The sequence below is a fragment of the Natator depressus genome, chromosome 5 (genome assembly GCF_965152275.1).
Source record: "Natator depressus isolate rNatDep1 chromosome 5, rNatDep2.hap1, whole genome shotgun sequence".
Lineage (NCBI taxonomy): Eukaryota > Metazoa > Chordata > Testudines > Cheloniidae > Natator > Natator depressus.
In genome coordinates this window covers 22,548,864-22,576,783 of record NC_134238.1, presented here as the reverse complement: position 1 = coordinate 22,576,783, position 27,920 = coordinate 22,548,864, and the positions used below count along the sequence as shown (strand labels likewise).

Genomic DNA, 27,920 nt, shown 5'->3' with positions numbered 1-27,920 from the left:
TCTGTCCTAGAGGACCCCCCCACGCCGTAACTGCCCCCCTGTCCTCTCCTCCCTTTGTGGGATCCCCGCCCCGCAACGGCTCCCCTCTCCCTGTGGGGGATCCCCGCCCCCCAACCGCCCTCCTCGCCTCTCCCTGTGGGGGATCCCCGCCCCCCAACCCTCCCCCTCCCTGTGGGGGATCCCCGTCCCCTCTGCCTGGGCGGGATCCCCGCGCCCCGAGTCGCCTGGCAGGGTCCCTCCCCCCGGACGCGGCTCTTTCCGGTGCCCTCCCCCTGCCCGGACTGCCACATCCTCCGCTGACATCAGCCAGCGCCGCCATATTGGAGGAGAAGCCGCGTCCCGTCCGCTGCCTCCTCGGCTGCTCCCGCTGTCTGGGGAGCCGGCCCCTCTGCCCCGCGCGGCCGAGCCCTCCCCCATGAGTCCCCCCGGCCGGCCGCAGCCCCGGCGCGGCTAGCGACAGCCCCTGTCCCCGGCGCGGCCCCCCCGCCCCGCGCGCTCGGGCTTTCTCCCGCCCCCCGCGCCGCCGGCCGGAGCCATGACTTCCCTGACCCAGCGCAGCTCGGGCCTGGTGCAGCGCCGCACCGAGGCCTCCCGCAGCGCTGCCGCCGACAAGGAGCGGGTGGCCGGGGGCGGCCCGGAGGAGGAGGGCCGCCGGGACGAGCAGGGCGACGACGAGAAGGGCGACTCCAAGGAAACCCGGCTCACCCTGATGGAGGAGGTGCTGCTGCTGGGCCTCAAGGACCGAGAGGTGCGGGGGACCCGGGGGGGGGGGGTTCTGGTGCGGGACGTGGCCAGGGACATCGGGGATGGGGAGCAGGGACTTGGGGGGCCTGAGATATGGGGTGGGCCAAGGATGCGGGTGCTGAGGTGGGGAGGCTGGGATCCAGGGGGAAGCCAAGGACCCGGCGGGAGGAGGGGGCTGGGATCTTGGGGGGGGGGCAAGGACCCGGCGGGAGGGGGGGCTGGGATCTTGGGGGGGGGCAAGGACCCGGCGGGAGGGGGGGCTGGGATCTTGGGGGGGGCGAGGACCCGGCGGGAGGGGGGGCTGGGATCTTGGGGGGGGGCGAGGACCCGGCGGGAGGGGGGGCGGAGGAATTGGGGTTGGAGCTGAGGACTGGGCTGAGATCTGGGATGCGGGGGAAGCCTGGGGCCTTGTGGGTGGAGGGAGGGCTGGGATCTGGGGCAGTAGCCCAGGGCCTGGTGGTGGTTTTGGTGGTGGTGTTGGATTGGGGTGCCTTTGGAGGATTGCTTGGGTGCAGTGACTTTGAGAGGAGTAATGATTCTGGGGAAGAGGAGGTTTGGGTGCATGTAGGGGCTTTTTAGGCAGGATCGTGACTCTGGGTTTGGGGATAAAGGCAGGGACCTTGAAGATGCGGGTAAGATACTCCAGAGACTATTGGGGGTGGAATTGGGGTACCAGGTCAGAGCTGTTATATTTTACCCAGCCTCCCACAGCTCATTTGGGGCTCTGGGAGACTGGTCAGTTCCATGTATTTGGTTGCACACAATAATACTAGGCCTTGGGGGTTGCTAAATTAATTGGATTTGCCAAATTGGAGGTGTAGATGTCAGTATGTGTAAAATATTTTGTTTTAAAAAAAAATTCTTTGCAATAAGCAGTTCTAGTTTAGTGTATGTCAAGATTTTATTTGTACCTCTTTAAAATGCTGGGAGATACCTTTGTTTCTGACAAAAATGGGCTTCAGACACGAGAAGTGGGTAAAATTTATTAATCGTGGTGGTAAACAATTTTTTTCCTTGAATTTAGTATTTGAAATTTATTTTATCTTTAGTTGTGTTTGTGACATGATTATAGAAGGGTCTGGTTTAGTTCCACCGACATCTTTTTTTAGGGGGGAGGAGGGGAGAAAGGGTTTAATAGGGATAAAGAAAACAAATTCTGAAGTAGCAATCCTACAAAAGGGGACTGATTAGTTTCGTACATGTTATAGACTAATGCTGGTCTTTCATTCAGTTTTGATGTCACCTGTAAACTTTTCAAGCCAACTAGCAAATGCAGGCAGTGGGGGAAAGAAGGTACCTTCAAATTGTGTGTGTTCATTAGTAAGGTCTTATGTGAGATGGGACTGCTAGCATTATGTTTTGGATGACTTTTATTCATGAAACCTAAAATTAATTAGCTGACTAAGAATGGCTAGGTTGAGAAGCAGCTGGTATAAAATTGTGTATATTTTATTATATCCCTATTTCCTATCTCTTGTGTAATACTTGTTGTCTTAGGACATATTCTTGTAATTGGATCTGCTTGAGTGGGCCTTTGCATTTGTGTGGAGTCCCAATAAAGTCATGAGGCCTCCACATTGACACATGGATCCGTCCATGTGAATCTGATGGCTGTATCAGGGCCTTATGCCCTGATCTTATGTATATTTACATATGTTCTTAACTTTACACACAAGAGTAGTCCCACTGAAGTAAGGTTAAGCAAGTGCTTAAAGTCTTTGCAGGATCAGGGCTTTGGACCTCAAAATTCTCTTTGTACAGGTTATGTATCAAATTGTTATAGTTAGATCATTTATTCTGTCTCTTTATAACTGCACATCCCCCAAGAGAATCGAAGGGTTCTTTCTATGGAAAGGAATCTTCTGTTGAGTATACTTGTATTTAATGTTTCTCTAGCAATGCAGATATTCATGGTACTTTACAGACAAAAGAAATATACCTGTCCCAGAGAGCATGCAGTTGAGAGAAAATATAAAGAGACATGAGGTCATCCACTGGGGTTAGGTAGAGGACATGTGGACAAGGGCTACAGCAATATGCAGTTCTTGAGGTTTGTGATAAATTTATCATGGGGTTATACACTTTGTGTCTGTCTGTCTACTTAGCTCTTCTGTAGAGTTTTCTGTTTCCAACTTAAAATCTGTCAACTTAAAATCACTTATCTTTGAAAATATTTTACCTTCCATTGCTACAAGTAATACTTAACATTAGTAAACAAAAATAGTTTTCTCACTTTTTTCCAACTAGTCTACTTTGTGCATTTGACAGCACTTTATAGTCAGTTTAACTGTTTCTTACTGCATGGTTGGTTTCCCCTGTTTGTGTGGGTCTTTCTCAGAGCAACAGTATAGAGAAAAACATTTTTAAAATGAGTAAAGTGTGACTGTGAAACCACAAAAAGTGCCAGGGAGACTTAGGAGCAGGCGTAGTATTCAAAAGTACTTTAAACTCACTTTTAAAATTGACAGGTTTCAGAGTAACAGCCGTGTTAGTCTGTATTCTGTATGCATCCGATGAAGTGAGCTGTAGCTCACGAAAGCTTATGCTCAAATAAATTGGTTAGTCTCTAAGGTGCCACAAGTACTCCTTTTCTTTTTTTAAAATTGACTAAATTTCAAGCTGACAAAGTCTTATCCACTTACTACGGTGGAATATAATCGCCTGCAAACAAAATGATTCAGTGTTGAGTTCTAGTTATAGAAAACTTTAGTATAGTTTTATTGAACTAAGATCACATGTTCTCCTAAAAGCTCTAGGTACCTGGCAGGAAAGATTCATTGGGAATTTAATATTCATATCTTAGCTAAATAATAGCTCTACCTTTTTTTTCTTGGAAGACTTGAGGGAGTGGTGGAAAGAGTCTAGACAGATGTGTTTATATTAAATTATATTGACAGAATATTATCTAACATCACCTAAACTGTATACAGAAGGAGCCCTGTTGAAATGTATGCAATTTGTAATTTAAGTTTGTGGTGAGACTTTCTTTTAAAAAACTTTTTGAAAAAGGTTCAAACGGCTTTTGGAATTTTATACAACTAAATATGTTCAATGTATCATAGGTTTTTATGTGGATCCTATCAAAAGAGGTGCACTATTTTAATTAAATCATAGCAAAATTCTTAAAGTATGCCTGCTGAGTGTAATAACTCTATTTTTGGTTCAACAAAGCCTGGGACATCCTTGGTATGGAGAAATTTACTTCTCTAAAAACAAAAAAATACTTTATCTTGTATTTTCTGTGTGCAGTATACACAAGTTCAGAACGCAAAGTCTGTTGGCCTTGGATCCTTACCTGTGATATTGTTCGTACATTTTGAGTTCATTTTATTTTTTTCCTGTTGATTATTCTTCTTTATTTTGTTTTTTCCACGTGCACATAACCATTTCTATATTTTAATAGTCAGGTAACATAAAAAAGAAACAATTTTTAGTAAAAAAAAAAAAAAAGTATATATGTACACATACATGTTTCACATTAAACATTCTGATGCATACTGTATTATAAATAATATAGATACTGAGGACACTGATGTAAATACATCTTGAGCCTATAGGCAAAATACTGACTTACAAAGGTTTAAATTTCTGTTAACCTCCTGCGTGCAAGCAATTTTCTATAGAGGTATATAGTCTTTGAGTGACACCAGTGTGACGTTCTAGATAAAAATCCAACTATTCCAATTTTTTGTTACATGGTATAATAGTATACAAAAAATACTATGGATTTTGGAGACACAGATAGGTGATATGCCTTTTGTATAGAAGACAAAAGAATTGGCAAAATGATGGCTGAAGGAGTTATGTATGTTTATGATCATTTTTGCGTGTTTGTGGGTCTTTAGCATACACAGAATGTTCAGGATCATATTTTTAAATTACTACAATAATGCTACATTGCTGCTGAGTAGTTTTCCATTATTGGTACATTTAAACTTCCAGGAACTGTGGGTGTTCAGTAGACACAATCTCTTTAAAGTGTATATTATGAAATAGTGACGTATCTAAAGATATCTGGAGTTGTTGGGTAGCTTGAACAATCTTGGAGGCTGAAATGTTCCAAAGCTCAATCAGATATTTCAATTAATAGCAGTGTGACATGCTACTGGGACAATGGAGACTAATGTTAACTGGCAGATGTGGTGTCTTTGGGGGAATAGCTAACATATTGGAACACAGTGCATAACTAGGATTCTTCAGGGATCATCACATCTTCAGGAAATTCTGCAATTCCGCTGGAAACCCTTCAGAAGTTAAGCACTAAAAAGGAAGTCCAGTTCATCCAAACCTTTTAAAACTGTTGACTAAAGGAGAAACATATTTCAGAGTGCTTCAGTTTTATAGTCCATTTTTACCATTTAACATTTTTACAGTTTTTTGCTTGGTAAGTGCTTAACGAATGATTTGTGTCTAATTTTGTAACTCCAAAGTTTTCTTTGCTGTGATCGAAAGCAATGATGATTTTTTAATTAACAGAGTTCTTGTTTTAAAAGTAGCTATGTGTTGAGCGTGAATGTACAAACTGATAAAAGGTGGTGGACCAAAATAACTCTACCAGCCTTAGGAATATTGCACAATTCTGACAGTCCAATGTCCTACTCATGCCTTATTAATTCTTGTTCTCTGGCTTTTCTTTCAATTTTTGGGCCTAATCTTTAAATACAGGATCTATTGGAATTCACTTAGAGAGTTTTGGCATTCTAATACAGTACAAACTTCTGCGACACAAGGGTACTTATTTTTTTGAAGTAGGAGGATGACAAATGGCTTGTTTTACTGTATTCTGTTATAAAATGGTACTCACAAAAGGAGCAGTGAAAGAGGGTTACTCTTTGAACTTACTGAAGTGTATAAGGAAGATGGAGCAATAAATATTGGGAGGATAGTTTTTTTTTTTTTTTTAAGTGTAATTTAAAAGAGAAGTACAGACCAGTTTGCTCTTAACAGCTCTTGTTCATCTTTCATACAGTCTCTAGCTCTGGGGTCAGTCCCCTTGAAAAGTACAAGGTTGGGAGTTAGCTGCTTTCCGTAACCGCTCCTTGGTTTTTTTGAGTCTTCTTAATAAGAAATGGAAACCTTTTCAATCATAGCAATATATACAGCTGCTCTCACACTTTCTACAGATGTGCCACAACTAATCTATTTGGAGAAGCATGATGAATCATGAAAGAAGCCTCAGTGGGTCCTCTGTTTTATTTCCATAGTGTAGATAATTGATACGCTAAATACAGATCAAATATTTTAACTGATTCCCAGTGTGCTGAAATAAAACTTGTATAAATTGTACAATATGTTGAGGTACTTGCTATTATCTGTTGCAATTTAGACCAATATAATTATTTTGCTGTAGGCTATAACTGTGAACTTTTCTTGGCACGCGCACACACAGAGAAGTTTAATCAGGAATTTTTGTAGCTTGGGGAGCAGTAGATATTTTTAGTTTTCTTGACTCTTTATGAGCTGGAGACTGGACTGTTAACTTATGGAAGAAAAGTAATGTTACGTCATTTTACCAGGTACTGAAATATCTCACAGATCATTACAGATGCTGTCTGGGAAAAATTCTGTAGAGGAGAGCAAGCTTTTGAAAACTTCAAAATTGAAAATTGTCCTACAGAAAGTAGAACATAGCTTTTTTATTATATTAACTTTCTTACCCAAATTTTAGCTGTGTAGGGCTTCAGGCTGTATGTGGTTTTCACTGTGCTGACACACACAGACTAGCTGAGATGCATCTGCTCTCTAGTAACTCATCTATATTGGACAGAGGTCTACATAGAGAAACTTGATCACAGTCTGGTACTAAAATTCTACATTCATTTTGACTCTTGACAGTTAATCATTTAACATTATGTCTTTTAACTAGGCATTTAATGACTAACCTCACAAGTTCATTTTTTTACAATTCCATACAGAAATCTTAACTTTTTTTTTTTAAGGTAGCACAGTTAAGTATTCGAAAACAAAAACTGGCAGTGTTATATGTACACCCTTTATTGTGTACTATATGTGCAGCTGTTCTGTTCCTTGAAATTGCAGAAAGCATGATCCTGGATGTAGGTATCTTTCACCCATATTAATAGGCCTAGTCCTTGGGGAAATAGGTATTGGGTATACTTTTTCAACCTTAATTCATTTTTCCTCCTCCTATGCCTCTTGTGCATATGGATTAATAAATTATTTAAATTTATTGATATGTAAAATTTCTTGGATAATATCATAACAGTTTTTCCCTACAAACTTATGTTTGTTCACATATGTAGCATCTAGAATCTTTTTCATTACTTAAGCTGGCCCATTAAGCTTATAAAATGAGTATCTGGCAATCTGTTTCTCCCCCACCCCCCAGGTGTTAAACATCTGCTGCTTCCATGGACTTCAGTGGCATTTGTGGTTACTCACCACTTTTGCAAATCAGGCTGGTAGGCTTTTTGCATGATTCTTCTCTCTCTCGGGTATTTCTTTTAGTACCTTTGTCATTGGCTATGAACTATACATTTGCTTTTCAATCAGTGCCACAACCTCCTTGGATGCAATTCAGGAGCTGTGTAGACAACTTAGCTGTGAACTGAGGTGGCCTTTATATACCAGCCAAGGTTCACTTTTCTATGTTACGTACTTAGTGCTGGGGTGGGTAAGAATGGTTTTACTGTGTAATTCAACGTGAGTTCAGTGGACTCAGTTGTACTCTGTCGTCGTCCCGTCCCCCCACCCCCCATATCCCACCATCTTAACTGTGGAGATTTTTATTCTTGTCAAAGGCATCTGAAGGCAGACTGGATCTCTTTGACTTGGCAGGATTATGAGGCTGCCCCCTTTAAACCTCTCCCAGATTTCTCTGTCTTTAAAGCAGCACAAACTGTAGGCTACAGACCTCTGGTGACAGAGCTAATTTAATTTTTTAAGGGAACCAGCAAATCTACTCTTCTTGAGCTTTGGGCTCAAGGTTTTACTGAAGCATTTTCCTATCTTTTGTCTTCCACCTGGACCAAAGTGGCAAAGAAGGAGAAGGTTCAGAAATGGTTGCTCAGCCTGTCACAAAGGATCTGCAGCTGCAAAAGAGTCCAGACTCTGGGGAAGATCTTATCACCTCAGTTCCTAGCTAGTGTGTGCATGGTGACAGCACTGAGATGTCTGAGTGGGTTCCAGTGAAGCATTGTCTCTCTGGAGAAACCAGTAAACTATGTCATCCACACGCCTTTCCTTTTCCACCTGTGCCCGCCCCCTCCAACTTGGAGACTGTTCCATCCTTTCCCATGGGGAAACCCTGCTCCTAGGAATGTAAAAGAAAAATGGCCAACCATTAACCGGACCTTAACTGGTAACCCCTGCTGCAGGGTGCACCAGGCTGGCTGGAGCAACCTTGCCCGGCTGTGCTGGGCCAGTGGGTACCCCGGCCACTGCCGCACCGGGCTGGGCCAGCGAGTACCCCGGCCCCTGCTGGGCCACCTAGGATCCCAACCCCGGTTGTGCTGGCTGCCCTGGGCCAAGCGGGCTGGAGTGGCCACACCGGGCTGGTGGGACCCCAGCGCCTGCCGCCCCATCGCACCCCACCGCTGGAGCGACATCAGTTAACCGATATAATTTTAACTTTTTGTAACCGATATTTACATTGCTACGTGCTGCTCCTATCCCTGTCTGGTGGCTTCAAGCCTGATTCCCCGGCAGATGGATGCTTGAAGGATCCAATTCTGTAGTCCTCAAATGTTCTCGGAGAAATAGAACTTAGACTCACACATTATGTGTCATTTTACTCCTTCTCTCCACAACTCACTAGTGAATCTGGGACTTGAAGGGATGATAACCCTGAGCTCTGGTTTTGACTTCGACTTGAACCTTCACAAGCCGGAAAAAGGTCAAAGAAAAAACTGACTTTTGTAATAAGAAACACAAATCAAAGACATTCAAAAGGAAGAAAAGGCCAAACAAATTGTTTTGATCTATTTCAATTAGAAGAAGTGGAATTTTCCCAGTGGGATTGGGGAAGAGGAGACTCACTTTTACCCTTCCTCATCTCTTGTGAAAGAAGGTGATCGTTACCCCGGGGGTTCAGACTGAACAAGTGGGAGCTGACAATGAGAGACAACCACCCAAAACTGAATGCTTTCCCCTTAAGTCTGCGCAGTGCATCTTCCTCCATCTAGCATGTGAAGATGTGTTGAATGTGAGGTCCAGGACTCCCACAGATTGTACTTGCTGCCAAAGCACAAGGGATATGTATGGTAGCAGCCACTTCCTGAGTCTAAGACAGTCATTCAATTTGTAGGCAAGTTTTTACCTAGAGAACCCATGAATATGAAGATAGCCTATTGTAAGGTGCAGTTACAATGCAACTTTAAATGTCCTTTTGCTTCAGCAATGCTATTATGGTTCCATTTGAGCATTCCCTGCTGGTAACTCATCAGATTGCTGAATCCCATGTGTTTGAAGCCTCTGGAGTCTGAACAGAGCCTGTCTTGGGATCTCCTTTGAGTCGCACCTTTGTATGCGGTGCAACTGTTTAAACCCTAGAATTGGTGTTGACTCCTTAAATTCCCCCTGTAGCCTAAACACATTTTCTCCTAGAACTCCAGCCATCGGGTGATCTGGTTCCACAGTTTATTTCAAGGGATATGTGGTAAGTGTAATACATAAAATGCAGAGACACTTTGCACAAGAGTCTAAAACCATTGCGCTTCATTGCATGAGAAATACACAGATCTATACAAAAATAATAAACCCGACATACATTTCCCTGCGTCAGTTTCCTGACCACTCCTAAGCATTCTTAGGGCTGGGGTCAGGATCCTTTGGGTCTGTCGAGGGTCCTCCACCTGCAATGCGTGGCTTGTCTTCTGAAACATGGAGTCTTCTCCCTCCAGCTCACCTTCTCTGACCTTGGCCATCTTCTTCCTGCCTCTTGCCCAAAACTTCCTATGTGGTGCTCTCCATCCTCCTCTCTCCAAGTCCTTTAATAACCGCTTAGTCCCTCAGTCAGGTGGTTACTGGATCAGCCTCATCAGATAATCCTAGACCCTTACCAAGTGACTTTATTGCTAGGCAACCTCTCTCTGGATAAACCAGTTCATCTAGGTGGGAGTCAGCCTATTTTAGAGTGATTCCATTTCATTGGGAGAGCAGTTAAGTCAGTGACCTTCTAAGATTAGCCCTTTGCCACCAGCCTTTGGAATTCCAGTTTAATGTAGAGATAACATGACAGCAGAGCAAATAAAGAATCCAATATCCAAAATGGAGTCTGCAGTCTGAAACTGATACAAATTCTGTAAGTTATACAGACAGATTCACCAGATTGTCCCAAATGTATCATCCTTATTAAGATCTGTCCTGGATTGGACAGAGAAGGAGGTTGTTTGTTTCCTCAAAGAAGAAGGTAATCACTAGTAGACTTCTGAGAAGTCTGTTTCCTAATGTTTTTCTTAACCGAAATACTGGCTTGCGACATGTTGGAAATAAATTTCCATTGAATCACAAAGAGAGCTTGTTAGAAGCAGGTGCCTCAGTAAGTTGTCGTTGTGACACTGCTTATTGTAAACAATTACTGTTTTAATCCTCCCTTCTTCCAAATAATGGATTTTTCTGCTGTGAACATCCCACAATTAAGATAGTGAGGTATTTGGGGGACAGACAAACTTATTTTGACATGCAAGTTTTGTTTTTGAGCCATTCATGTCCTGCAGTCTGACCCTGAGGATTATTTCTGAGACGCTGCAGAATTGTTGTTTCTGCAGACCTGTCGCCTATAATTGAAGGGTCTGTTACAAATGAAAATTAGTTTACTTTATAGCACAGCTGAATATTTGCATTAATAAGAAAGTAGTACCTTCCAGCACTAGCAGCTATTGTTCCGGGAAAGATTGGAGGAGGATGTTCCCTTATCCCTAGTAGGGACAAAAGTTCTCATCTGCCCATCTAGGAAAGAGGGGGAAATATTATTTAAGAAGGTGGGATGTTTCTGGATAAATTTCTAGGCAAGAAAAGTTGCCTGTAGAATTTCTGGTTGAATTTCTTTGGCCTGTGTTGTGCAGAAGGTCTGATAAGATTATCACAGTTGTGCCTTCTGGTCTTAATCTATAAGAATAAATTTCACCTTCTGACATATCCCTTCTGAGATAGGGAAGTGTTATTGCCTTGTATAATGGTACTTATGAAACTTCATCTGGAATACTGTGTGCAATTCTGGCCTCCCATGTTTAGGAAAGATAAATTCAAACTGGAACAGGTGCAGGGAGGGGTACTAGCATGATCAGAGTAATGGAAAACCTACCTCATGAGAGGAGACTCAAAGAGCTTGGCTTGTTTAGCTTAGCCAAAAGAAAGCTGAGGGGAAATATAATTTCTCTCTATATACATACAGCAGAGGGATAAATATCAGGGAGGGAGAGGAGTTAATTAAGTTAAGCACCAATGTGGACACAAAAACAAATGGATATAAAGTGGCCATCATCAAGTTTAGGCTTGAATTTAGGCAAAGGTTTCTAACCATTAGAGGAGTAAAGTTCTAGAATAGTCTTCCAAGGGGAGTAGTAGGGACAGAAAACATAACTGGCTTCAAGACTGAGCTTGATAAGTTTATGGAGAGGATGGTATGATCAGACTGCCTACAATGGAATGTAACTGATCTGTGACTGCTGGCAGCAAATATCTCCAATGACTGGTGATGGGACACGAGATGGGGAGGGCTCTGAGAATTCTTTCCCAGGTGTCTGGCTGGTTGGTCTTGCCCACATGCTCAAGGTCTAACAGATCATCATATTTCGGGTCAGGAAGGAATCCCTGCCCCAGGTTATATTGGAAGAGACCCTGAGGTTTTTTTTGTCTTCCTCTTTGGCCCTGGGGCATGGGTCATTTGCAGATTTAAACTAGTGTAAACGGTGGATTCTCTGTAATTTGACGTCTTTAAATCATGATTTGAGGACTTCAGTAACTCAGCCAGAGATTATGTGTCTATTACAGGAGTGAGTGGGTGAGGTTCTGTGGCCTGCTATGTGCAGGAGGTCTGACTAGACGATCATGATGGTCCCTTCTGGCCTTAAAGTGGAAATGGCAGAGGTGCTTCTTTGTTACAGTTTTCACAAAGTAGATTGGTGCCGATTGGACGTCTAACATAGTGAATGCCAGTGAAAATGAAGTAGGATCAGAGTCTAAAATAGGGAAAGAACAAGTCAAAAATTACTTAATGTCTTCAAATCACAAGGACCTGATGAAATGCATCCTAGAATACTCAAGGAGCTGACTGTGGAGATATCTGAGCCATTAGCAATTACCTTTGAAAAGTCATGGAAGACAGGAGACATTCCAGAAGACTGGAAAAGGGCAAATATAGTGCCTATCTATAAAAAGGGAAATAAGGACAAACCGGGGAATTACAGACCTGCCAGTTTAACTTCTGTACCTGGAAAGATAATGGAGCAAATAATGAAGTAATCAATTTTCAAACACCTAGAAGATAATGAGATGATAAGTAACTGTCAGCAAGGATTTGTCAAGAACAAATCATGTCAAACCAACCTGATAACTTTCTTTGACAGGGTAGCAAGCCTTGTGGATGAGGGGGAAGCAGTAGATGTGGTATATCTTGACTTTAGTAAGACTTTTGATACTGTCTTGCATGACCTTCTCATAAAAAAACTAGGAAATACAACCTAGATGGAGCTAGTATAAGGTGAGTGCATAACTGGTTGGAAAATCATTCCCAGAGAGTAGTTATCAGTGGTTCACAGTCACGCTGGAAGGGCATAACGAGTGGGATCCCGTAGGGATCGGTTCAGGGTCCGGTTCTGTTCCATATCTTCATCTGTGATTTAGATAATGGTATAGAGAGTATAGCTCTACTCCGTGCTGATTAGGCTTCAGCTGGAGTATTGTGTCCAGTTCTGGGTGCTACATTTTAGGAAAGATGTGGACAAATTGGAGAAAGTCCAGAGAAGAGCAACAAAAATGATTAAAGTTCTAGAAAACATGACCTATGAGGGAAGATTGAAAAAATTGGGTTCGTTTAGTCTGGAGAAGAGAAGACTGAGAGGGGACATAACAGATTTCAAGTACGTAAAAGGTTGTTACAAGGAAGAGGGAGAAAACTTGTTCTTAACCTCTGAGGATAGGACAAGAAGCAGTGGGCTTAAATTGCATCAAGGGCGGTTTAGGTTGGACATTAGGAAAAACTTCCTAACTGTCAGAGTGGTTAAGCACTGGAATAAATTGCCTGGGGAGGTTGTGGAATCGCCATCATTGGGGATTTTTAAGAGCAGGTTGGACAAACACCTATCAGGGATGGTCTAGATAATACTTAGTCCTGCCTTGAGTGCAGGGGACTGGACTAGATAACCTCTCGAGATCCCTTCCAGTTCTATGAGTCTGAGTCCAATGGGTGGAAAAATGAGTGAGGAAAAACCAGAAATGATGGATGAAATGGGAACACAGTTTAATAAACCTTCATCAATACACTGATAGAAGGCAGACTATAAACATCAAAATGGTTTGAAGCCTTAGGGCAAGACTGGACTTCTTTTGCTACAGACAGCTATTTATAGCAAATAATGTATATTTTCCACCTTCAGATGACCAGAAGAACATGCTGTTTCCTGTTAGATGAGGACCTAACACGTTTTAATGCTAGTTTTTGTCACCAGCAGGTTAGACTGTTGCAACTGACTACCTGGGGATGAGCATAACCACAACATAGAAGCTGCAGCTGATGCAGCTGAGTGGCAAGTCTCCTAAGCAACAAAGGGTGACATGAAGGATTGCGCATGCGATCCAAGGATTTCAAGACTCTCCATTAATTTCCAATACAAGTGTGATGTCCTGGTCCCAATCTACAGGTCTGTTAATGGGTTGGTACTTAATTACCTCTGAGACAATTTCTGTGACCCACTGAGACAATTGCACTGCACAGTGCCAATACAGTTTAAGATACTCAAGACAAGACTCTCAAAGCTGGGGCAGAATAGTCTTTCTAGCCCAGTGATTCTCAAACTTTTTTACTAGTGACCCCTTTCACATAGCAAGCCTCTGAGTGCGACCCCCCCGCCCATCAATTAAAAATGTTTTTTTAATATATTTAACACCATTATAAATGCTGGAGGCAAAGCGGGGTTTAGGGTGGAGGCTGACAGCTCCCGACCCCCCATGTAAGAACCTTGCGACCCCCTGAGGGGTCCTGACCCACAGTTTGAGAACCCCTGCTCTAACAAGATCTCAACTATGAAACTTCTTGCCAGAGGACACCTGACTCAGCCCAAGCCTAACTGTGTTGAGTTCAAAATGTATTGCTCATCTTTTCTATAAAGCCTTCTCCCTCACCTCCCTCCTCCCTTCAAAAAAGAAAAGGGGGGGAAGGAAGATAGGCAAAACTTCCCTGAAAAGTTGGAATGAGGAGGGACAGTGAAGAGATGGGAACAGCTTTGGGGCTTTTTTTCCCCTCTTACATAACTTCATTGTTTAGACTCAAGGTAAACACTTTCATTTTAAGTATCAAATTTTCGGAGATTCATTTGTTAGGGTGACTTAGAAAAATCAGGATTATAAAAAATGAGAAACCAAAAAGAAATACTATTTCACATTCTAAAAAGTAGGGTTTTTTGCCCTATGGTTTTCTCATAGAAATGCTTTCTGGATTCCAAGAAGTATCTGATAGATTCTGCTTTTACTCATCTTCCTAGATGGAGCTATTTCTGAACATGTTGTTAGGAAAAGCTTGATTTTTTTTCCTTTGCATCAAACATGTCCTCTGGAAAGGTGGCCGAAGCATGAAGGGGCATACCAATGTTTAGCACATCTGGCACGTAAATACGTTACAATGCCGGCTACAAAAGTGCCATGAAAACGCCTGTTCTCACTTTCAGATGACATTGTAAACAAGAAGCGGGCAGCATTATCTCCTGCAAATGTAAACAAATTTGTTTGTCTGAGTGATTGGCTGAGCAAGAAGTAGGACTGAGTGGACTTGTCGGCGCTAAAATTTTATATTTTTATTTTTGAATACTGTTATTTTTGTACATAATTCTACATTCACATATGCTCTTGCTTGACACACTGTTCCCTACAGGATGGTTGTCTAATTTTCCCTAATTTCAGACATGATTAATCAGTTCAGTTGGTAGGTATGCCCAAACTTAATTGACCCTGGTTGTGTTGTATGGGCACAACTCAACTGTGTATTAAAACTGGGTCAGATGAGTGTTACAGAAATGTTGTGTTTATAGATTACATTGTAGTACCCAGCAGAGCTGAAGATGCACTGTTATCACATACAGTGGAACCCCAGTTATCTGATCTAATTGGGACCAGGGCACCATCAGATAATCAAAAATCTGGGTAATCCAGAGAATGGGCAAAGAGCTTCAGCCCCGGGGCAGCAGGGTTCGGGCCATCAGCCCTGGGATTGTTAATACAGAGAGCCAGGTAATGGAGGCTCAGATAAAAAGGGTCCTACTGTACTTTTTTTTTTTTTTTTTTTTAATTTTTTTAATTTGAGACTTTATTATTGCCAGCCAAGTTTATGGACTAGCAAGGCATAGTGACAGTAGGAAATGAATCTCCTCAGGTGAAAGTACTTGTACCAATATCTTGAATTGCTGTATGGAATTAGAACTATCTGATCTGATAGAGCTAGAACAGTTGTAGGAGAAACGACTGTAGATTGCACTGGTTCAACTGGACTTGAATGAAACACTTTCTCAGGTTTACAACTACTTGGTACAAAGAATGCTTTCAAAATGCCTGGCATAGCTACTGTGTTTGTGTGGGTTGAAGATGTACAGGGATTACAAGTTTACAGTGCTTCAAGTGGTTGGTTTTAATGCTTTTAGACTAGTCCAGATAAGGACTTGAAAGGCTTGAAAATTTAAAAAAGTTCTTTTCCTGCCAACTTTGGCTTCATCTAGCACAATTTTTCTCTGATTTAAGTGAAGCAGAAACTGGCGCATTTACTTATCTGTCTGTGTGCCATTGTGGAAGTGAATATAAATCTGCACAATTGAAGAGTAATATTTTAGTTATCCGCTCACTGCAGAACTGTAGGAGGAACTCGTATATGTTCTGGTGTCATATTAAAATGTGACTTAAAAAAAATACATTGAGAGAATGATCTTTCCATAGTTAAGATCATAACCAGATTCCAGTATTAACCTTATTTTTAGCTTCCTGTAACTTTGGTTAGCAAAAATTTGTTTGACCTGAAAATTGCCAGGTTCAATTTGAAGGCAAAGCTGAATTTTTGTAGGTGATTTGAAGAAATCAGTGTAACTGTTCATTTACAGGTCATTAAAATAATACCTTGATGTGAAATGTTGATTTGCCAAACTATATTGAACTTAAAGGCATTTGTTCTAAGACAAACTTTGAGCAGAGAAAATTAGCTCTTTAATATTTTGCCTGTTCGTTGAGAGAGTTAAAAAAACTTACCTTCTGCTTAGTAATTTTAAATTAAGTGTTTAAAACTGGTTAGCAGACTTCTACAAAAAGTCATAGAAGGTGGTGAAACAAGACTTCCAAGGTGGGTTGTGGCATCCTCATCAGTGGAGGTTTTTACGAACAGGTTAAGCAAAAAACTGTCAGGGATTTTCTGCGTTTACTTGATCCTGCATCAGCTCAGGGGGCTGGGCTTCATGACTTGTCAAGGTCCCTTGCAGCCCTACATTTCTATGATTCTATAAGATGAGTAAATCAAGGATAGTTAGCAGTGTTTCTGGTGAGGGTTGTGTGAGTGCGGAGGAATAGTACCATGTAATATGACAGGTTTCAGAGTAACAGCCGTGTTAGTCTGTATTCGTAAAAAGATAAGGAGTACTTGTGGCACCTTAGAGACTAACCAATTTATTTGAGCATAAGCTTTCGTGAGCTACAGCTACATCGTATGCATCCGATGAAGTGAGCTGTAGCTCACGAAAGCTTATGCTCAAATAAATTGGTTAGTCTCTAAGGTGCCACAAGTACTCCTTTTCTTTTTACCATGTAATAGTGCTCTGAGTTGTTCAGTGTGATCTGATTTGAATTAAATTGTTATAATGGTGACAAATACTTATTCTCTTCCTCTTCTACTGAACCAGGAGGTGTGAGTTAACTGCTTCTTGCTAAATCAACCTTTTATGTGAATGTTTCTATTATGTGTGGTCTTCGCTGTGAACTCAAATATGATCATGCTTCTGTCTGAATGCCATCAAAAGCCCAATTAGCATGGCAGGTTTAAAATGTCCAGAATGTTTGGGTTTTTTGTTTTGTTTTAAATACTTTCCTTGGTGACTGTGTTCATAGCACTGCAATCTGTGCTCCTTGAAACATGATGCTACTTTACATTTGAGTCAACTAAATTCTGTCTGAATCTTTCATCAAGGACTAATTAAAAAAAAGATGAGAACTTAGGTGGTCTCATTATTTTAATGTCTTCTAATCCTCTAGAGGGAGCATAGTTATTGTTTGTTAAGATTGTAATCTTTTGAGTTGCCTTTCGAGATCACTTGATTGAAAACTGTTACATGGTTAATGGCTTAACTCATACGCAGGAGTGTAGTTAGGGTGACCAGATTTCCTGATTTTTATAGGGACAGTCCCGATATTTGGGGCTTTTTCTTATATAGGCTCCTATTACCCCCCACCCTCTGTCCCGATTTTTCATGCTTGCTGTCTGGTCACCCCAAGAATAGTCATGTGTGTTTTTAGATTATTGGTGAAGTGGGGAAGTTTATATCTATAGGGATTACTGTGATAATAGTGAAACTAACTTCAACTGATCCAAACAATTCATTTAAAAAAAATCAAGGTTCCTAAATGACAACTCTCTATAAAACACTAGGATTTAAAAGCAAGGAAGTAAATAGTTATGAACCTCATGAATCTTAAACTGTCCATATCATAAACACATTTTTATCAAATATAAGGAAAGGCATATTTCATTGTGGCACAACCTTAACTCTGGTCAGTGGGTTTTTGTGTCTTTGTTACTTTTCAGTATATAATTTTTCTTTCAAAGGATGCTGTTCAGTGAGAAATGCTAGTAGGAAGTGCCAGTGGAGAGCCTGAGACATAAGCCCTTGTATCAGAGGCCTGTTATGAAGCAGGTCCTGCTCACAGAATCTGGCAAAAACAGGGCTTATGTCTCAGGCTCTCTTCCTACTACAGTGCCATTCTGATTAGTCTAGTATCCTGCTTCTGACGATGGCCAGGACCAGATGTTTCAAAGCCCATCGTGGACAAGTTAAGGAATAACCTATCCATAAAAGAAGCTTCTTTCTAGCTCCCATTAGTTAGTGGTTGGCATATGCTCTTGAGCATGTTTTTTTTGTTTTTATTTTTTTAAATAAACTGTATTAAGATGTTTGTTTCATCTAATATGGTGGTGGGCAACCTGCAGCAGGCCACATGTGGCCCATCAAGGTAAGCCACTGGCGGGCCGCCAGACTGTTTGTTTACATTTGCACAGCCATCCGCAGCTTCCAGTGGCCACAGTTCGCTGTTCCCGCAGCTCACATTGGCTGGGAACAGTGAACCGTGGCCACTGGGAGCTGAAGGCGGCCGTGCAAATGTAAACAAATGGTCAAGTGGCCCGCCAGTGGCTTACCCTGATGGGCTGCAGGTTGCCCACCACTGATCTAACAGCTGTGGATTTTGTCAATATTTATATAACATAAATATTCCTTTTTGAATCTTACTGAATGAACCCAGGGTTATTACTGACACTTTGCAGCAATGAGTTCCACAGGTGCTTAATGCTCTGTTTATTTTTATATATAAAACACTTTACTCGTCATTTTTAATATTTTGATCAGTTGACAGAATTTTTGTTACTGTTCGTAATTACTGTGAGAATAATGTATATTTAATTTGATAAAAACTACATATTCAACATTAATGTATAGCAAAATCGTGAATGCATGCATGCACTCGTTTTAGCTTGGTATAGCTATACACATCGACATATTTGGTTCGAGAGCAATATAAAATCTTATGCTTCATGGTTTAATCGAATCTTTTTTGGGGGTTAGCATGAGACTTTCATGATTATCTCATATCTGCCTACTGGGGGGTTTCTTGCACCTTCCTTTAAAACATCTGGTGCTTGCTAGTGCTGAAGACAAGATGCTGGTTCAGATGGACCATGGGTGTGATCCAATATGACTTTTCCTATATTCCTTTGATTTTCTTCTAAAGGGTTTGGTTTTGTCCTATATTTTAAGTTTGCTTATGAAAAAGTAGTTCATGAAACATCCTTAAATTGCTATCTTGTGGCATGTATAAATGCTATTTTACAATAGGCTTCAAAAATACTTAGCCAGTTGTATTCAGAACATAAAACTGACTAGAAAAATAGCGAATTATGATAGAATTGGTTTGGAAAACTACTTTATTCAATGTACTCCTCTCAAGCAGAATAAAGTGTTGCATATAATTAGGGGTCTACCAGATGCATGGCTATGAAAATTGTGGCATGGACCGTGAAATCTGGTATTTGTATACTTTTTACCCTAGGGTAAAAGTATACGAAGGTACATAGCATTTCTCAAACTGGGGGTCCCAACCCAAAAGAGCATCGCAAGTCTACTGGAGGGTGGTTGCAGTATTGTCCCCTTACTTCTGTGCTGCTTTCAGAGCTGGGTGCCTGGCCAGCAGCTTCCATTCTCTGGCTGTCCAGCACTGAAGGCAGAGCAGAGAGTGGCAGCTGCTGGCTAGGTGCCCAGCTCTGAAGGCAGCACTGTTGCTAGCGGCAGTGGAGAAGTAAGGGTGGCAGTATCATACCATGCCACCTTACTTCTGCGTTGCTGCTGCTGTTGGCACTGCCTACAGAGCTGGGCACCTGGCCAGCAGCTGCTGCTCTCCGGCTTCCCAGCTCTGAAGACAGCGCAGAGGTAAGGGTGGCAATATAGCAGTCCCCCTACAATAGGCTTGCAACCTCCTTTTGGGTCGGGACCCCCAGTTTGAGAAGCACTGCAGAGAAATCACACATTTATTGCGGGTTGGTCACGGCATAAATAGCAAATTTCGCAGATGTATTACATGGCTATTTATGCCGTGACCAACTCGCAAAATATGTGATTTCTCTGCATTTTAAGTAGACCCCTTCATATGATCTGGGATTGCTTATTGATTATTATGCATAATCATGCTATTTACATTAATAGCAGTCTGAAAGGCAGTATTAAGCATTTCATCAGGGCCTTTCTACTTATGAATGTAAATGTAATGTTATCATTGCTCAGGAAACACAGATGATACTATTCAACCAGTAGAGTGTCTAAATTAGACTACAATTTAAACTTTGGGGTCTGAAAAATGAATTACAAAAATAATTTATATATACTGCTTGTGCATATGTTTAACTCAGCACACTGAAGATAACTAAAAAGCTGTCATTTACTGCAATATATGTTTTAATTTTCTAATGTTTCACCACTCTTCAAAGATAGAGATTGAGAAACCAATTAAATAAATGTGGGGTAGGTTTTCGGTATAAAGTGGTGGGTGAAAAGCTAATTTTTCTAGGTTTGCACTGGTAGGGAGACAAAAATTGACCTTTGTCTGAAATTCTAAGATTTGACTAGGGAAGACAGCAAGACTTTCTGTTTTCAGTTACAGATGAAAAACTTTTGCTTAAAGTTGTCTTCCCTTCTGCAGGGTTACACATCTTTTTGGAATGATTGTATCTCCTCTGGATTGCGTGGCTGTATGTTAATTGAATTGGCATTGAGAGGACGTCTTCAACTGGAGGCGTGTGGAATGAGGCGCAAAAGTCTATTAACAAGAAAGGTAAGAGAGAGAGACAAACAAAATCTTATTTTTTTCTGTAGTGTTCTAAGCAATAGGCTAGGTGTAAATTAAAATTTGAATAATGAAAAAAAATCTTTTTCTGTATTGAGATATGTTACCCAATCATGGTCAGGGCCCAAATGTGCTAAGGGCTGTAGAGTATACTGATTATGTTGTGTGTGTGTGTATATGCTTCAGCACTATCCCTACTCTCATTAACTCCTTTTAAAAGTTCTTCAATTGATGTGCAAAACTTCAAAAAATTGAAGCATCTGGGCCCCTGTTCAGTAAAATACTTAAGTGTGTGCCTAATGTAGCACAAGATCCGTCTCACTGAATTCAATGGAACTACTCATGTACTCAGAGTTGGGCATGTGCTTATGTACCTTATTGAATCAGGGCTCTAATTAAGCTAAAAATCTGAGTCAGTCTTTAATCCATCACTTCTGCACCTGGATTTTGCAGGTTTTAAATTAAAGTAACTCTTTATGGAGATTCCTGTAATACTTGGGGGTTATTAATCATAGCGGCGTTAATGGATATTTATAAAATCAAGTTATTGAAAAATGGTTAAATGTTGCCTTTTTACCATAAAATAAATGTACTTTTGTGGGCAGACTGCCCTGTTAGCGTTATCTTTTGGTCAGCTTTTTTTAAAGCAGAGTTTGAAAACTTTCCAAACCTCCTCCCAGCCTCCTCCTACTTCTGAAGAATTGGACCTCTGTTCAGGCAGACAGATCTAACTACTGTTAAGTCTAGTCCAGCAGTATTCAGCCTTGATTTGTTTGCACAGAATCTTTCCCCTTCTCAAAGCCTCATACAGTTTCTTTGGTTTGTCAGACGTTCAAGAATATTTCTTAAAGGCCATATTTATTCTGTATCCTCATACCAATACTGTTTTTCTTCCTAGAATTTTGTTAACTGCTTTTAATGAGAGTCTAAAAGATGTATTATGTGAAATTATATGAATATGTGCACGTGTGCAATCAGGAAAAAAAACCAAATAGCCATCTTGCATTTTGTTTTGTTGTTGGTGTGTTTTTAAAAAATAAAATGAAAGACAACTTGGAGTTAAAAGATGTTTCAGTCTTAGGTGCTTTGTTTTTCTGGTGTGTGTCGCTGTTGAAAGAATACTTTTTTCGTCTCTATATTCCCATCTTTCCATATATGAAAGACTTAACCTAAAGTGGATGAAAAGGTTATGCGGTACTTAAGGAATAGCAAAGCTAAAAGCCCTAAATGCTAATAAACCTCTACCCGGATATAACGCGACCTGATATAACACGAATTTGGATATAATGCAGTAAAGCAGCGCTCTGGGGTGTGGGGCTGCGCGCTCTGGCAGATCAGCGCGTCAGCATGTCTGGCTCCGACGCTGCTCTGAGCGGCGTGTTAAGGGTGCTGGGCCGAGGGGTTGGATAAGGGGCAGAGGTTCTCGGGGGGCGGTCAGGGGACAGGGGGCGGGGGTGGGGTTGGATGGTTCGGAGGTTCTGGCGTGGGGGGGTATGGGGACGTTGGATAGGGTGTGCGAGTCCTGGGGGACCTGTCAGGGGGCAGGTGTGTGGATAGGGGTGGGAGCAGTCAGGGGACAGGGAGCGTGGTGGAGGGTTGGATGGGTCGGGGGTTCTGAAGGGTCAGTCGGGGTGGGAGGTGACTATTAATAATGGAAATGCTCGAGGCCAAAGGAATTTCGATATAACTCGGTTTCACCTATAATGTGGTAAGATTTTTTGGCTCCCGAGGACCGCGTTATATCAGGGTAGCAGTGTAATAAAAATGTTGATCTTTCACATCTCATACTTACAGGGGCACTTTCAAGGTTCATTTGCTTAGAATATGACCTACTTTAAAAAAAAAAAAAAAAAAAAAAAAAAAGCCATGCATTGTTTATTCCATCACAGTGGAGTGTGCATGCTTTTTACCAAAACAGATGCTATCAGCTATCAGCAACCTCGTAATAAAAAGCGCACAAGAACATCTTGAAGAAAGTGATTTATTTTGAGCTTCGAAGAGAGACTTAAATACTGTGGCAAAAATATTGAAATCATGAGGCCTATTGAAATGGAGGGGCTAGTGCATTCAGTTTATCCATCTTATTTTGAAACATCACAGATTTTAATCTGCTAAGTTTTGAGGATCACCCAGACCAGTAAGGGATTCTGTCAACACCTCACCTGCCTTGTAACTTTGGGTGCCTTAATGCTGTGCTGCTTTGGATCACAGCTGACACACCAATAACCAACCCATAAGCTTAAAAGTTTCGCCCTAGCTTCCACCAGCCTAGTGACTCTTTGCAGGGTAACCCCAACAGCCTTCCAGTCCTGAGTCTCTCCAAACAGATCTGCCCACAGTTCTGAACTACCAGACATTTGGACTTTCCCCCTCTGGTTCATCATTCCCAAAGGTGTGAAAAGAGCCCCATATTATCAGTTCACTTTGACACATGCACTCTACACAGTTTGCACAAGAGACCTGCTTGGGATAAAAAATAAACAAAAACATTTATTTAATAGAAAAATCACAGATTCAAAGATGAAATAGTAAGGGAAAGCAAATGCATATAAATTACACAAAATAAACATAAAGATGCAACTTCAGGCTTTCCACTTCTATGTTAGATAAATTCACTTTTCTAATACCAGATATCTATTGCCTCTGAACAGTTTCCCAGCATGCCCCCGCGTCCTAAAGGGGGATCCAGCATTCACAGACAATCAAGACTATCCATGAGTTCTAGATAGCCTTCTCTTCAACCTTTTCTCTTTTAAGTGTTTTCAGGGGAGTTTTCTCTCAGACTATAGTGGTTCATGGTAGGGGGAAATTCCCTCTTGACTGTAATGGTCCATCACTTGTCTTTTTCTGGGTTATACCACGGATCGTTACTTGTGTCTGACTTTGGCTAAACATCTGGCTGAGGAGGAGTACCTCCCTTCTTTCAGGTGTATTTGAAATTGTAGTACAGATTATGAGCATAGAATACTATGTATATAAATGTGTAGATTCACAGCCACAGTCTCTATACATATCTCATAATGACCATCAAGTTCAGAACATTACAAGCTTTCATAAAAGACCTTACTCACCATATTTTTATGTACAATAACATTGTATACAAGCAGTTGATACAGTTGCTTATTCTTTGTGGTTCAGACCGCCTGTTCTCCCCAGGGGGTGCCTGAACTCTGATTGTCAGCCACACAAGTTAAATATCGGTTGACTTCATTACCCTTCTTCTGAGCAAAAGTAAATTTCTTTATGGATATACTGAGACCATCTAATACGTTTATAATCTTTCATTATAAATGTCAAGGGTCTTATCTTTCCATTCTCCTGACAAAGTTCACATTCACTCCAGGTGATGGGGGTTCAAAATGGTGTTATTCTTAGGCAGGTTTTTAAATTTAGGTGGTGGTCTCTGCCCAGAACACTTCTTTCCAATCAAATCCCCAGATTATTGGCATTCTGCGTCAATGTACTTGTGGTTCTCCTGGAATCATGTGGCCACATGATCATGCTTAACCTTGCATGTCAGGAATCAAATATCTGCTGCCAGCCTCATTTCCCATATTCATGTTACTTACTGCTCCAAAGACAGTTTGTTGAATCAGGAATTATGTATGGCAGACCTCACCCTCTTGGCCCCCAATATTTCTCATGCTGTTGCAGACAAGTAAGTATGGAGGTGAAAGGTCTGAGCTGAGAGTAACTAGATGTTCAAGTAGGTTTTAAGGCATCCCCTTCCTACACTTGATCAACAGAGACCAATCCAAAATCAACTAGTGGGAGACTTTCAAGTGACTTCTTTGGGCATTGGAGTAGGTCCTAGGAAAGTGCACACATGTTCAGGTCAGGTAATCCTTTGGAATTGGGAAAGGAGAATGAACTGAGCAAAATAAATTATAAAAGAGTGTGCTGCTCAGTGCAGGGCAAGGGGAGATGGATTGTAGTATACACTTTAAATCAGAGGTCCCCAAACTGTGTGGCATGCCCCCGGCCCTGCACCCATGGTCCTCCCATCTGCAGGCGCCCCGGCTCCCAGCCTCGGCCCATTGCCAGGGCTCTGACCCCACCCCCAGTTGTGGCCCCAGCCTTGGCCCCATTACCCCTGTCCGTGGCTTCTCCCCCGCGGCCCCGCTCCTGGCCCTGGCTGGGGGTGCGGATGGGTACAGGGGAAGGGGCGTGACCCTGAAAAGTTTGGGGACCACTAAATCATTATATTTACATTAAAAATTACTGATCTGTAGGTGGGGAACATACGTAGCTGGTTGTTATGGAAACTGTATGCTTCATGTTCTCTGCCTTTAGTAATCATGGCTTGCTGTGCTCCCAAAAAGTGTGGTACTTTTTATCACAAGCCTCTTCCATTTATTCTTCTACATAATGTCCCAAAACAAAAACTATTTGAAAGCAAAATGCAACTGTCAAATGTTAAGCAAGAGCATAAAGCAGACTTAAGTGCTAAATTTGGAGATAAATACAGCAAAATCTAACATGCAAATTCATGGACTCTGCTAAACTTAAGGATGTCAGAATGATAGTTATTATTGGCAAGTCTCGTGATTTTATTGCAAGTCTTTTGATATGTTGGTGTTTCATCTAAAGCCATCTTGGAGACAACTGTTTATGTCAGAATCAGCTTTCATTTGAAAAAAAAAAATAGGTTTCTTATCCCAGTTGTGGAGAAAACGTTGAAAATGTGACCCAGGTGCACCTTGAATGGTCAGAAACCAAAAGGCAAATAAAAAGAACCCAATATGTTATAATTTAAAAAAAAATTGGGGGAGGAAGGAGGGCGACTCATAATTTTTGAATATTTAGGATTGGCAGCATTGAGTCAGACACCCATAAACAAGTGGATTACCAGACTAGGAGGTCCATACAGTGAAGAACTTGCTTGAAGAGGAGAAGTTTCTTATTTAGTACCACTCAACTCCAAAGCAGCACTGCTGCATTGTGGAAAATCAGCAGTCTAACTTCCATACAACAGAAGTATGCATATTCAGCTTCAGGATATCAGACATAACCAATAGATGGCCAATATTGGTTGGACCAGGTTCCTATCAAAGTTACAGAAAGACACGTTTGGCAAGAAAGTCAGTGGTCATTACCTTTGAAAATCAGGCCCTTAATCTCTCTCTGCCTGAGTTCACCAGACTAAAATAGATTTCTCCCTTGTGGGCACCTGGTGCTATGATTGATTTCCCAAGATCATTTTCCCATTTAGCAGTGTGGAAAGGGCAGGGTGGTAGTGACCTCCAGGGTGAAAACCCATGTCAAATTCAGTCCCTAAAGAGAAGCATTTAGAGTAGACTTCTGCAAGCGCAGAGACACATTCAGAGGATCTACGGAAGAGAGAAGAAAGGGAGGGTGATTGGGATCGCACAGCTGCTTGCCTCCATATAACAGTGCATTGGGTAATCCAATTAACTTCCCCTTGAGCAGAAAACTGGAGAGTAAGAAACCGTTAGAAGCAGGTCCCAGTATAGCAGGGAGACGAGGAAATGATGATGGGTAACTGGCTGCAAGTAAATGGCAAATTACATGATAAAATACTCCATTTTGAGACATAATGGAAAAATACCTGATTCCATGGCCACAGAATTGCAGAGTCCATAGAGCTTTGATTGAGATGAATGGAGCAATTTACATTTCATAGAGCTGCTAATTTAGGCTGGCGTTACTATATCGGTTTATGTTCGGTTCACCTTTTCAAGGATATCTCTGCAACTGTAAATACTAGGAAAAAACCTTCTTTTTAAATAAGAAAACAACCTCTCTGAAACCTGTTTACATCTCTTCAGGGAGTTATGATCTACAGGATGAGAAGGCACAACTGCAAACAATCCCAATGCAACGGAAAGATAGGAAGAATAGGAAGAGGCCATTATGGCTCCATCAGGAGCTCTTTAATGACCCGAAAATAAAAAAAAGAATCCTACAAATAGTAGGAAACATGGACATATTGCTAATGATGAGTACAAAAGAATAGCACAAGGACGTAGGAACAAAATCGGAAAGGCTAAGGCACAAAATGAGTTACACCTGACCAAGGACATAGAAGTCAATAAGAAGAGCTTCTTTAAATACATTAGGAGCAAGAGAAAGACAAAGGAAAGTGTAAGTCCTCTACTTAGCAGACCAAGAAGAGGAAGGAACACAAGCCAAAATAAAGAAAGAACAGGTTAAAAAATATTTAGATAAGTTAGATATGTTCAAGTTGGCACGGCCTAATGAAATTCATCTTAGGATACTTAAGGAACTAGCTGAAGCAACGTCGGAACCATCATCATTTGTCTTTGAGAACTCTGGTGGACAGGTGAGGTCTCAGAAGGCTGGAGAGTGGCAAACATAGTACCTGTCTTTAAAAGGGGAACAAAGAGGACCCAGGGAATTATAGACCAATCAGCGTAACTTGATGACTGGAAAGCTACTGGAATAACTTATTAAACAATCAGTTTGTAAGCACATGGAGAATGATAGGGTGATGACAAATCCATGTTGGCTGTTACTTGAGAACAAATCATGCCAAACCCGCCTAATTTCCTTCTTTGACAGGGATGCCAGCATAGTGGATCGGAGGGTGCTGTAGATGTGATATCTTGATTTTTAGTAAGACTTTTCACACAGTTTCACATGACATTCTCATAAGCAAACTAGGGAAATATGGTCTAGATGAAATTTATATAAACAGAATGTAAAACTGGTGAAAAAAAACATACACAGATAGTGATCAGTGGCTCACCGTCAAACCTAGGGGACGTATCTAGTGGTGTCCTGCAAGGTCTGTCCTGGGTCTGGTACTAATCAATATTTTCATTAATAACTTGGATAATGGAGTAGAGAATATGCTTATAAAACTTGCAGATGACATCTAGCTGGGAGGGGGTTGCTAGCCTTTGGAAGACAGCAGTAGAATACAAAATTACCTTGACAAATTGGAGAATTGATCTGATTTCAATAAGATGAAATTCAATAAAGATAAGTGTGTAAAGTACTACAAAGAAAGAAATAAGGAAAATTCAGACGCGCAACTACAAAATGGGGAATAACTGACGAGGGAGTAGTACTGCTGAAAAGGATCTGGGGGTTATAAGGGATCTCAAATTGAGTGCGAGTCAACAATGTGGTAGACTTACGACAGAGGCTAATATTATTCTGGGGTGTATTAACAGGAGTGTCACATGTAAGACATGGGAGTAATTGTCCCACTCTACTTAGCACTAGTGAGGCCTCAGCTGTGGTACTGTGTCCAGTTCTGGGTGCCACATTTCACGAAAGATGGGGACAAATTGGAGAGTGTCCAGAGGAGAGCAACAAAAATAAGTTTTAGGAAAGCTGACCTATGAGGAAAGGTTTAAAAAATCTGGCAGTGTTGAGTCTTGAAAAAAGAAGAATGAGGGGGGACCTGATTAGTCTTTAGATAGGTGAACGGCTGT

At 41.5% G+C, this 27,920-nt stretch overlaps 1 protein-coding gene across 1 annotated transcript in view; it reads left to right on the top strand.

Annotated features, from left to right (window-relative positions):
• The first annotated feature begins 497 nt into the window (after positions 1-497).
• Positions 498-27,920, top strand: part of GOLPH3 (golgi phosphoprotein 3) — a 39,532-nt gene continuing 12,109 nt past the window's right edge. Inside the window, exons 1-2 of the mRNA XM_074952416.1 lie at positions 498-748; positions 20,353-20,484. Coding sequence (XP_074808517.1) covers positions 536-748; positions 20,353-20,484 — 345 coding nt within the window. The 5' untranslated portion in view covers positions 498-535. The remainder of the gene's footprint in view (positions 749-20,352; positions 20,485-27,920) is intronic.